Here is a 13,203-nt window from a genome sequence, read left to right as displayed (position 1 = left end):
GCCAAGATTGATAATATTGACTTCACAACATCTTGTCATCTAGCTTAGACTAAATTGGACATCACCATTAATAGTAGCGTTGTATCCAGTTTATATCAACAGTGTCAGCTATCAACTTATTTTCCCAATTCAAAACATGGCCACATATCATGCCAGCAATACAATGAATTCACTATTAGTATTAAGGCTAAGCTAAGATCTCAGTGCAAGAGTGGAAAGATACAAATTATAAACAACAACAACACGGTTACAACATCATGATGAAATAATCATAAAACAAAACATAATGATGAAATAGCAATTTCATGATTCCAGGTATTACTTGTTCACAACATAATATACCAGAGGAATTCATAAATCACAACACACAGTGATTATCAAGATAATAGTACAGGTACCAGGAAATATTTCACAACATAGTCCTTCTCATCCGCTACTGTCAGTAATCTTATTCAGCTTGCTCACTGTCACGGGAGTGAAAACAGAGATTCTGTATACACAGAGACCTGGGATCGACATGGACCATTACAATAGGATCGATGCTCTAGTAGCTGACCCTTGTCATTATATTTTGCCAATCTACAACGCCCATTAGTCCCAACCATATCACCATCTTTTGTAGAACAAATAAGGGAGAAGCATCCAGTGGGAATATCATTAATAGACACAACAATAGCCTTAGTCCAAGATGATTGCACTTTGTATTCATTCATCACCCATATTTCTACCGACTGGTTCCACCCCACAATACAATATAGACTGAGCAATTCTCTAAGTTTCCCCAAATCACAACATTCAAAGTGACCCTGAAAATCATCTGACAGGGGTATCTCCGAAAAACTCCTTTTTGTTAAATCAAAGGCAACAACGGCAAACATTGACATACCATGACGAAACCCCAACCAATGAATAGCACCGTTCAAAATAGACCCTCCTTTGGTGCTCTCGAAGGAGTCTAAATAAGACAAATGGGAAGCCTCAATATCTCCCCAAGCATTGTCTCTGAGCGAGAAAAACTGCACGCATGTCGCATTATATCGCGAGTTTGGTTTGTGGGAGGCTTTAACCACCAAGTAGTCATCCTTTGATGGGTCATACCAGAAACCATAGGATAAGGTGAAACAGATGGCATTCATAGTGAACTCAATAGGTGAGGGAGATACTTTTTTGTGGACACGTGTGGATGGATTCCACACCCAGAGACTTTGACAACAGTTGAGAAGTAGAAACCCTCTACAGGAACCTACGATTTGGAGTTTGTAACAAGTGTTGGGAGGCAGAAAGCTGAGGTTTATGACAGCGGAAGCAAAATCATGGTGAAGGGGTGCATTGAAATCTATGAAACGGATTTGAGAAGCAGAAGGGGCTATTAATATAAGTGTGTGTGTCCGTGCTGAAGCTAGTTCAAAATGTGATGTTGCAAAGCGAGGATCTGATAGGAGAACAAACCATGACTTACATACACATTTGAATCGGACAAGAGACTTCACCGGCAACCTCAACAGGATTTCAATTATCATTTCCCACGGCAGAACAGTGGTATTCTTCATTCTCCTCACTCCACTTCCACTCTCTTCTTCCATTTTAGGGTATTCACAATTATGTTACTTCCTATATATATATATATAATTTTTATTAAGTATTATATCATTCAACAATTTTATATTAAATGACTCATGGATGGGTCCATAAAATAAAATATAATTTTCACGTGATTTATTGGTAGTGAAGTAAAAGATACCATTAGATATATAAATAATTAAATTGAATGATTGAAATTTATTTAATAATAAAAATTTTATTAGTATATTAAATTTATTTTTTGATAGTAAATGACCATTTTATCCAAAGAAAAATTGTATAGTTGTCCCGTCCCAAATTTAATTCATTGGTTATTTTGTTCAATATGTGCATGTCGCATGATGACGATGAGATTTTGGTAAATCTCAACACCGACAAGGTCTTCGTGCACTTTAGGTTGGTTCTACTTTAGAGCTTGGAGCTTGACGACAACAACGGTGATGGCACTTTGGAGGGTTCGAAGAAGCTAGTGTCATTTGCAAAAATGTTGGCATAATCAAACGTGAATAATTGGTAGTGGGTTTTTCGTGTCGTGGTATTGCGCCCCATTCTAGAGCTTGAAGCTTGACGACGACAACAACGAAGACACCTTGGAAGGTTTGAAGAAGTTAGTGTGGTTCACAAAGACGTTGATACAAACAGACGCGAACAATGGTGATGGATTCTCCGTTTTGCGGTACTACGCAAAGACGAAATTTCTACAGTGGACTACTCAAACCCCGAACCTAAGTCTCAAATTCCTTACACTTCTTCCCAATGACGTTGACTCTGACAATAATAATAGACCCTAATTCCGACTACTGACAACCACACAACATTCCTCTTTGTTGTCAGCTTTAACTTGGAGCATTGTGTGAAGCTATTAGCCAACGTTGGTGCAAATCTACACCACCATGATCAGAGCGACGACCTCGTGGCATTGCACATGATTGTGGGTACGTGTGACGAAGGTGCATTTAGATCTTGGCTCATATTTGTTAGATGACCTTGACTAGGAGTACTCCGTGAAGTTGTTGTTAGAGGTTAGTGTGAAATTGCACCACCACGATTAGAGCGACAACCTCCCATTCATGATGATCGGTGCGAGGTAAGTATGACAAGTAAATTCATATCTATGGGTAATGCCCGAACTCGCCTCAACATTGACGGAAAATACCCAATTTGATTGGACACGTACGAGTATGGGTAATAGTTGATTCATTAAACCGAATACAAGAATAGAGATGACTATATACATACAAGCAAGTATAAGGATAGGGATAGGTATAAAATACGAGAATAGGGACGGGAACAAGTATATAGAAACTCGTTCTTACCGGAAATCTGCTGTAGAGCTGATCCGCCGTGTAAGATCGGCGAGCCTCCTTCACTAGTATGCTGGTGCTCCAAGATGGGGGTGGTACCTGCAAAAGAGACTCCGATGCTAAAGTTAGTGTTTGTGGGAGTATGAGTCTCGTATAAATAATGCACATACCTTTGTGTGAATTAGGGTTGTCTTGGGCCTTGGGCATGAGATAAGACATGATATGATAAGATATGATATGATATGATATGATATGATATGATATGATATGATATGATATGATGAGATATGATATGATATAATTGGAGGGCGGTTCTGATCTGGGACGAGATCCCCGGCTTCGGGAATGATCTGCCCAAATACCGGGCTGACGTCGCTCAGCGTGTGCCCGGGGTGGCTTTGTATCGCTAATCCGGGCTCGGAGCCCGGGTGCGAAGTACGGTCAGTACACTAGCCCCCCGAGCTCTGAAGGCCGTAGGTCGAGGAGTTAAGACCGAGCTCGTCAAGGAGGACGACGTGGAGGATAGCTCCTGCGAGAATGCCTCTGCGTAGACCAATTTTGTTATAACCTAGTTTAATTTTCCCTTTGCTTTGATTTTCTGTTTTGAATTCAAGCGTTGAACTCTGGGAACTTTGTTTGTATATGCATATTTTTCTTCTACCTTTATGTGTTTGCGTTTGGTTTTTGCTTTGCACACATTTTGAGACACACGTTCGATGTCTGTTGTACACTCTCATTTTTGGTGAAAGCTCACGCTGAGATCCGAATTCGGCCTTAATTTTAAGTAGTTTCTCGTGAAGGTTCGAACTCGATTTCAATCGAACCAGGATTCGAATTCGATCTTAGATCTAAGTAATTTTTGTGAAGGTTCAAACTTGACCGTAATAAGCCGAGGTTCGAACCTGACCTTAGATTTTCGTGAAGGTTCAAGCTTGATCTTAAGTAGTAGTGCCGAGGTTCAGATTTGACCTTGATCATTCCGAGGTTCAGACTCGACCTCAAGTTCGCGTGTTTAAGGTTCGTATTCAACCTTAAACAAATACGTTAAGGTTCGTATTCGACCTCGAATAAACGTGTTAAGGTTCGTAGTCGACCTCGAATAATCGTGTTAAGGTTCGTGTTTGACCTTAATCGTACTATAGTTCGGATTCGACCTCAATCATACCGAGGTTCGAATTTGACCTCAGATTTTTCATTAAGTAACTTTGCGAATGTTCGGACTCAGCCTTTGTCATACCGAGGTTCGAATTCATCCTTGGATTTTTCTGTTAGATAATTTTTGTGAAGGTTCGGACTCAACCTTAATCATGCTGAGGTTCGAACTCGACCTCAGATTAGCATACTAAGGTTCGTACTCGCCCTCGAATAAACATGTCGAGGTTCGTACTCGGCCTTAAATAGACGTGTTAAGGTTCGTATTCGACCTCAAATGAATGTGTTAAGGTTCGTATTCGACCTTAAATGGGCGTGTTAGGGTTCGTACTCGACCTTAAATTTTGAGTAAAATGATTTAATTAAGGTTCGAACTCGACCTTAGGTGAGGGCATCGAGGTTCGTATTCGACCTCGGATGATGAGATTCAGACTTGACCTTAACAAGAGTGTCGAGGTTCGTATTCGACCTCGGATTTGGTTCGTACTCGACCTCGGATTTGGTTCGTACTCGACCTCAGATTTGGTTGAAACGATTTTATTAAGGTTCGGACTCGACCTTAAATAAGGATGTTGAGCTCCGTATTTGACCTCGACCTTTAACGAGGTTCGGGTTTGAATTCTGCTGAACGAACTTAAGGTTCGTACTCGACTTTAAATAAGGGTGCTGAGGTTCGTGTTTGACCTCAAACTTGGACGAGGTTCGGGCTAGTATTCGACCTTGAGATAGGGTTAGGTAATCCTTCACAAGGTTCGTTCTCGACCTCGGATGAGAATGTTTAGGGTTCGTATTCGAACCTCAAATAAATGCGTTAAGGTTTGAACTCGATCCTCAAGTGAGCCTGTTGAGGTTCGTACTCGACCTCAGAATTTTAACGAGGTTCGTACTCGACCTCAATATTAGGGTTTTTACTGTCTACCGGTACATTGGCATTGTTAGGGTTTTACCTTGTGATTGCGATGCGGTGACAAAATTGTATTTTTATTCGTTTGATGACGTGGCATCTTTGGGCCGATGTGGTATTTCGATATCCATGTTTCATGGCCGAGCTGAGGAACTCGATAATAATGAGTTTGCTACTTGGTCAGGCTAGTAAACCTTTGACCGGGTCAATAGATTGGTGAGAGACAAGTTGGCAACTCTGCTGGCCAGTGCACTTGCCCCCCCAGCACCGAGTGATGTAAGAGCAAAGGGGATTTTGAGGAGCTCCCAAATTTGATGTTTGAATGTTCTAATTCGATCTTGTTAAGTAGATGTGATTTTTAAGGGTCGAGCTCGACCTTGGCATACCAAGGTTCGAACTCGATCTTGGTTAATAAAATGTGATCTCAAGGTTCGGACTCGACCTTGGCATATCAAGGTTCAAACTCGACCTTGGTTGATAAAATGTGATCTCGAGGTTCGGACTCGACCTCGGCATAACAAGGTTCGAACTCGACCTTGGTTAAGAAAATGTGATCTCAAGGTTCAGACTCGACCTTGGCATATCAAGGTTCGAACTCAACCTTGGTTGATAAAATGTGATCTCGAGGTTCGGACTCGACCTCGGCATAACAAGGTTCGAACTCGACCTTGGTTAAGAGAATGTGATCTCGAGGTTTGGATTCGATCTCGGATGAGAGTATTGAGGTTCGTATTCGACCTCAAACCAAAGTTGGATGAACTTTTAACGAGGTTCGAATTCGACCTCGGATGAGAGTATTGAGGTTCGTATTCGACCTCAAACTAAAGTTGGATGAACTTTTAACGAGGTTCAGATTCGACCTCGGATGAGAGTATTGAGGTTCGTATCCGACCTCAACTTCGAGTGAAACGATTGAACTAAGGTTCGAATTCGACCTTGGGTGAGAGTATCGAGGTTCGTATTCGACCTCAAACTGAAGTTGGATGAACTTTTAACGAGGTTTGGATTCGACCTCGGGTAAGATACTAAGGTGAAGCCCCAAGTTGCTGAGTAGGTCGCTCCAGCTACTGATGTGAGTGGTGTGGCCTGTGGCTTTTTCTATTTGATGTCTGGTTTCTCTGTTTGGTCTTTGTTCGGATTTGACCTCGGATTAGAGTATTGAGGTTCGTATTCGACCTCAAACTAATGTTAGATGAATTTTAACGAGGTTCGGATTCGACCTCGGATTAGAGTATTGAGGTTCGTATCCGACCTCAACTTCGAGCGAAACGATTGAACTAAGGTTCGAATTCGACCTTAGGTGAGAGTATCGAGGTTCATATTCGACCTCAACTTTGAGTGAAACGATTGAACTAAGGTTCGAATTCGACCTTGGGTGAGAGTATCGAGGTTCGTATTCGACCTCAAACCGAGTGAAACGATTGAACTAAGGTTCGAATTCGACCTTAGGTGAAAGTATCGAGGTTCGTATCCGACCTCGAATTCGAATGGAACGTTTGAACTAAGGTTCGAACTTGAACCTTGGTTAAGAAAATATAGTCTCAAGGTTCTGACTTGACCTTGGCATATCAAGGTTCGAACTCGACCTTGATTAAGAAAGTATAGTCTCAAGGTTCGGACTCGACCTTGGCGTAACACGGTTCGTGTTTGACCTTGGTTAAGAAAATATAGTCTCAAGGTTCGGACTCGACCTTGGCGTAATAAGGTTCGAACTCGACCTTGAAATTTTAACGAGGTTCATTCCCGACCTCGGGTAAGAATATTTAAGGTTCGTTCTCGACCTTATAATTTCAACGAGGTTCGGACTCGACCTCGGATAAGAGTATTTAAGGTTCGTGCTCGACCTTACGATTTCAACGAGGTTCGGACTTGACCTCAGATTATGGGTTAGACGGTTTGGCGAAGTGATGAGCGAAGCGGTTTGATTAAGGTTCGAAGTCGATCTTGTGGGGATGTCGAAGTTCGCATTCGACCTCGAATTTGTGATAAACTGGCTAATGAAGGTTCGAATTCGACCTTTAAGTGAGAATGTTGAGGTTCGTACCCGACCTCAAATTGAGATGGACGAAGGTTCAGACTTGACCTTAGGTGAGAATATTGAGGTTCGTACTCGACCTCGGATTCGACCTTTAAGTGAAAATATTGAGGTTATGAAGGTTCGAATTCAACCTTTGAGTAAGAGTACCGGGATTCATGCTCGACCTCGGGTTTACGTGAATGATTTGATTAAGATTCGTATTCGACCTTTAAGGACAGTACCGGGGTTCGTGCTCGACCTTGGGTTTACATGAATGATTTGATTAAGATTCGTATTCGACCTTTAACGAGAGTACCGGGGTTCGTACCCGACCTTGGGGTTTATGTGAATGATTTGATTAAGGTTCGAATTCGACCTTTGAGTAAGAGTACCGGGGTTCGTGCTCGACCTCGGGTTTACGTGAATGATTTGATTAAGATTCGTATTCGACCTTTAAGGACAGTACCGGGGTTCGTGCTCGACCTCGGGTTTACGTGAATGATTTGATTAAGATTCGTATTCGACCTTTAACGAGAGTACCGAGGTTCGTACCCGACCTCGGGGTTTATGTGAATGATTTGATTAAGATTCGTATTCGACCTTTAAGGACAGTACCGGGGTTCGTGCTCGACCTCGGGTTTACGTGTTTAAGGTTCGTACTCGACCTCAGAATTTTAACGAGGTTCGTTTTTGACCTCGGGTAGGAATGTTTAAGGTTCGTACTCGACCTAAGAATTTTAACGAGGTTTGTTTTCGACCTCGGGTAGGAATGTTTAAGGTTCGTACTCGACCTCAGAATTTTAACGAGGTTCGTTCTCGACCTCGCGTAAGAATGTTTAAGGTTCGTACTCGACCTCAGAATTTTAACGAGGTTCGTTCTCGACCTCGGGTAAGAATGTTTAAGGTTCGTACTCGACCTCAGAATTTTAACGAGGTTCGTTCTCGACCTCGGGTAAGAATGTTTGTCATCCCTAATTTGAGGAGGATGTCGAGTTAAAAAAAAGAGAGGATTTTTTTAGTAATTTTAAATAATTTAAATAAATAAAATAAAAAATTATTATTATTCACTTGTGCACCGATAGACAATATGTTAAACTTGTCCAACGTAGTCAGGTCCTATTTTTACTACACAACATAAACAATATAATTTTCACTTAACATATGCATAAACGAAGAGTGTTATTCATACACTTTTTTAACACATTTTATTAACATATTCAATCTTATTATCATAATTTATTAAAAATTATAAAATTTAAAAAGATAGTAATTAAATAAAATATGAGATTCAATAAATTTTATATTTTTTTAATAAATTTTAATCATTAAAAAATAATATATTTAAAAGAGTGTTATAATAAATATGTTGCTATATATTTCATGCAATGTTTTGCATGAGATCGATGAGGAGGTGAAGAGAATTTCCTAACACTTCTCTTATAATCATCAAGTCTTGAACAAATATGGGACATTTTTCGTCAAACATGAAATTTTTGTGTTAAACATCTCCTAGGGCACGATAGGACTCAACAAAAATAAAGAAAACAATTTCTTTTTACTGTTTTTTTTTTCACTTTTAGTATTTTAAACTATTAATTATATTAAGAAAAAAATCATGAATATTATCTCAACAAATGATTTAAAACGCAAAAAGGATGACGTATACATTCGTTAAACACATCAACATGTAATAGGAGACTACTAAGTACTAACAGCTGCTAGGACTACTTTAAAGAATAAAATTTCAAAGAAAAAAAAATAACTAAAAGCAAAATCTCCTTATTATATATGACGATTTTATTAAAGCCAAATAAATTTGTATTTTTTTTCTTTAATTTATCTGGTATAAGGCAGGGTTGTGTGTTGGGTGATATAATGCAAAAGTTAAAAATATTAAAATAATTTATTTGATTATGATATTATATCTAATATTTTTAAAAAATTTATCTTATTTTTGCACATATTATTTCATCATTAGTTATATTCAATTATTCATTATTCACATAATTTCCTTTTTCTCTTTTCTTTATTTATTTATTTAAATAAAAACACAAGACACGATATCTTTTTCTTACTAATTATAATGATTGAAATTTATTTACGCATGGAATATGAAAAAGAAAATATTATAAAATAAGTAGAGAAAATAAGATAAAGGAAATGAAAATATTTTTTAAAAAATTGTTATTATTACAATATTTGTAACGATCCGCATTGATCGTCATACTACGAGAAATAACTAAAATCGACTGAATATATATATACACTAAATAGTATACTATCAACAACATAAGTAAAATTACAACTATCCAATAGTAGTGGCTTAACAGTAGGGGTGAGTATACGGACCGGTCCGACCCGTTTAAGACCCGGTCCGTAAAACTCGCTTTTTATATGGGCCGGATAAGTCCGGTCCGTAAAATAAATGGACTTATTTTTTAAGTCCGTATCCGGCCCGCCATAATTCACGGATAACGGACCAGTCCGCGGGCTTAACTAATGGTTCAAAAAAATAAATTTTTAAAAAATAAAATACATAAAATTAGAAGAAAAAATATATTTTATATTTATAAGCTAAATTTTATCATACTAAAATTTATCAATAGGTAAAATGGTTTAAAACACTAAATATTAAAATAAAAATAATTACAAATACTTAAATAACAATATCAAACTTTCAATAATAAAAGCATCAAAATGTCATAAAAATAATTCAAATGACAAATATATACCAACTAAACATAATTTTAATTGTGGAAGAACATATGTAAAGGATTTTGATGATGCCAAAGAAATTGTAGAAAACAAGAGGTCAAGTTAAAGCAAGGTGATCAAGAAACAAGAATCTCAAAGTATTTTAGATAAGTCTTGTCAACCTAGCTTTATATGTAAAAAGAAATCTTTAGAAATATTGCATAAGATTCTTGGCCATTTAAAATAAAGAATTTCAAGAAAACCCAAATATAATCTTTTATATTAATAAGGTTTTGAAAATAAAGGTTTTCTGTATTTTAAGTTTTAATAAGGTAATTATTATTTTTAACAGTCTGGTAATTGATTACCAGTACATGTAATCGATTACCAGAGAATGAAACTCATATGATTCAAAATTTACTTATTAAAACGTGCTCTGGTAATCGATTACCAATTCCATGTAATCGATTACCAGAAGATAAAAATTTTGAAATTTGAATTTAAATTTTACAACGTTTCGAACATTTTGAAACTAAACCGTTGTAATCGATTACCAAGTCTTGTAATCGATTACCAGAGCCTATTTTCTGGAAAATTTTAGAAAGTCACAACTCTTCATGAAAAGTCATGACCTTTGAAACAATCATCTATAAATACCAATAATTTTTCAGAAAAAGGTTACGAACTCAATTGTGAAAAATTATCTTTACATATCACTTGGCCAAAATCAATTGCAAATATTATCAAAAGAGTTCTACTAGATCAACAAAGTGTAAAATCCACTCTTCTAAAGAGAGTTGTTCTACTTCATTCATTTCATCTATTGATCTGTAAAGGAGAAAGTGTTGTTCTCCTTGGTGGTCTGTGAATCTCAACACAAGGAAAGGGAATTCCTAAGTGTTGGAGAATTTGAGTCTTGTAAAGGTTACAAGCAAAGTGAAAAATCTCAAGTGGGAGACTTGAGGACTGGATGTAGGCAAGGTTGGCCGAACCAGTATAAAATCAAGTTTGCAATTCTCTTTCCCTATACTTTTAGTTTTGATTGTGAAGTTTTTGCATCATTACATTCAATTTGTTTATGATATTGAATTTATAAGAAATAAGTTAGAAAAACTTAAAAAGAGAAGAAAAATTAGATAACTTAATTCACCCCCCCTCTTAAGTTATACGAGGCTACTTGACTAACATTAATGTCATAATAATTTTAAAAAATTAAATACATAGCTTAATATTAAAATCATAATATTTAAAAATATTAAATGTGAAGTCCGCGGACTAGCCCGCGAGCCCGCGGATTAAATCCGCCAAGTCCGCGAACTTAACAGGCCGGGCTAAAAAATTAGACATAATCATACGGATTTAAAAAAAACGGGCTCGTTATCCGCGAAACCCGCGGGCTTACAGACCGGTCCGCGGACCCGGGTCCATCTACCCACCCCTACTTAACAGGCCATAAAATATATACAATACCCACCAGAAATGCTACTCCAACTAAGATAGTCTATAAAATAAAATAGAATCATCTACTCTAACTCCTGCCATCTAGGTGGCCTCCACAACATACACCAACCTATCTTTGACTTGCTCTCATACATCGTATAATCATCGCAGTCTAAACTATATAGAAACATGCATGAGTAAGCTAGTGAAAATAAACAATTCATATATATGAAATATACAACACAGGCACGTTAGCATCACTATCATCATCTTAATCAACTTGTTCAACATATATAATACTTAAACAACATATGAATATAAAAGCAATCTGCAACACAACATCACTATCAACAATAACAGCTTATTCATCATGCAACACACAACACATAGACAACACATATCTTTACAACAACTTCAAAACATATCAACACATACAACTCTTCAACACATATGTGTCATCACGCATTTCAACTTGAAGATCTCCTACAACACAGGGTGAGTAGTCTAAGTGATTAGGTCCTACCAAACTGACAACACAAAACCTTTTTGGGTTTGCTAGATAAACAAAAAATTTAGATAAAAATCCAAAACACGATAATAGTTTCTTAGACTTTTTCATTTAAACAAGGAAGTATAATACTATGTCAGGATAGGACAGTTGGGTTTAGGCCTATCACGACATTAGCTAGCTTAACTAAGCCACCTATTAGCCTACTAACTATCCTCTAAATACTGCAACCCTCCAATACTAGATTAGGAACTAAGTTCCTGACTTCGTACTTTACTCGAATTAGTCGCTTGTAATCAATATAACTCGACCTGGCCCCTATATCGCAGTCTCTTTATACAAATGTGCCTTGATCTTGCCCACACACGGGATCAACTAAGTCCTAAAGGAGAACAACACATCATCCACTCCAAGGGACAACTTTCCAAGGAGGGTTTTTCAACAAATTGGGCTTTTAGAGCACCACAACTATCTCAATCTACACAATGGGATGAACAACTTTAAAAATATCTCATCTAGTCTTAGTGATCAACAACTCATCATCACAGTATAACAACATAGTTATAATCTCATCAGCTCAACTATCAACTCATTTCAACTTTAAACAACATAATCAACTCAACAGCTAAATAGCTCAATAGCTCAACTCACAACTTACAACTCAAACATCACAAAGTAACATGTTTTCAACACATAGTACAACATACAACTTTATAACAACATACAACTCTCATCTAACAACTTAGCAACACAATTTACTAATAACTTTTGCATCATCGCAACACATTTACACACTTCACATCATGCTTCTCACAACTCACAACATTATCATCATGCACTTCAAAACTCTTAACTAGATCATCTCATCATATTTCACTACATATAAATAGTCAACACACAACATAAAACAATTTTAACAACTTAATTTCAACATGCTTTAACAATATCATCTTTTCAACATATAATTGATCAACACAATACTCGTAAATAATTTAAACAACATATAACATATTCAACACATAATACAACTCACCCATCATGTTTACAACTCACCTATCATGCCAACTTACACAACATAAACAACATGAATTAACTTAAGCACCCAAAACAACTTTCAACCTAACTAAATCACTTATTGTGAAATGGCAACCTTCATCTAAAACAACATATATGCAATTATATTACTCCTATCATGCTCATCCTTATCTCATATGAAAGATAAGAAGATTTCCTACAACTCTCATGAAGACGTAAAGTCCTAATTCCATAATTTACCTTGTTAAAAATTTTAAAAACCGCAACAATTAGCCTAAATCGTGACAACTTGACATTTGCTCACTAAAAAAGTCATAACTGGAGTTTTAGACCTCCTTTTTAGGTGATTTTAGTGCCATTAGAAAGCTAACATCCAAGACTACAACTTTCATGAAGATCTCAAGACCACGTTCGGTCATCTACCCTCACCGCTGCAATGCTCAAATTAGAACTTTAGCGCTATATTTCTGTCAGCCCAGTCTCATTCCCACGGTTGCGGCCATGAACTACAACCATAGCTATGGATCTCTGCCATTTCATTTTTACCCATGGCTGCAGCCATGAACCA

At 37.3% G+C, this 13,203-nt stretch overlaps 1 protein-coding gene across 1 annotated transcript; it reads right to left on the bottom strand.

The window, feature by feature from the left end:
* Positions 1 to 200: 200 nt before the first annotated feature.
* Positions 201 to 1,600, bottom strand: LOC109797033 (F-box/kelch-repeat protein At3g23880). The gene has a single exon (XM_020356921.2). The coding sequence runs from the start codon at positions 1,581 to 1,583 to the stop codon at positions 468 to 470; it is 1,116 nt and encodes a 371-aa protein (XP_020212510.1). The 5' UTR covers positions 1,584 to 1,600; the 3' UTR covers positions 201 to 467.
* Positions 1,601 to 13,203: the final 11,603 nt, after the last annotated feature.

This window comes from Cajanus cajan, chromosome 6, assembly GCF_000230855.2.
Source record: "Cajanus cajan strain Asha chromosome 6, NIPB_CcT2T_4, whole genome shotgun sequence".
NCBI classification, from domain to species: Eukaryota; Viridiplantae; Streptophyta; class Magnoliopsida; order Fabales; family Fabaceae; genus Cajanus; species Cajanus cajan.
Note: the sequence above shows the minus strand (reverse complement) of the source record. Positions and strands in the feature narration are given on the sequence as shown.

Coding starts and splice junctions, on each gene's coding strand:
- LOC109797033 (XM_020356921.2), bottom strand. CDS start 1,583: ATGGAAGAAGAGAGTGGAAGTGGAGTGAGGAGAATGAAGAATACCACT.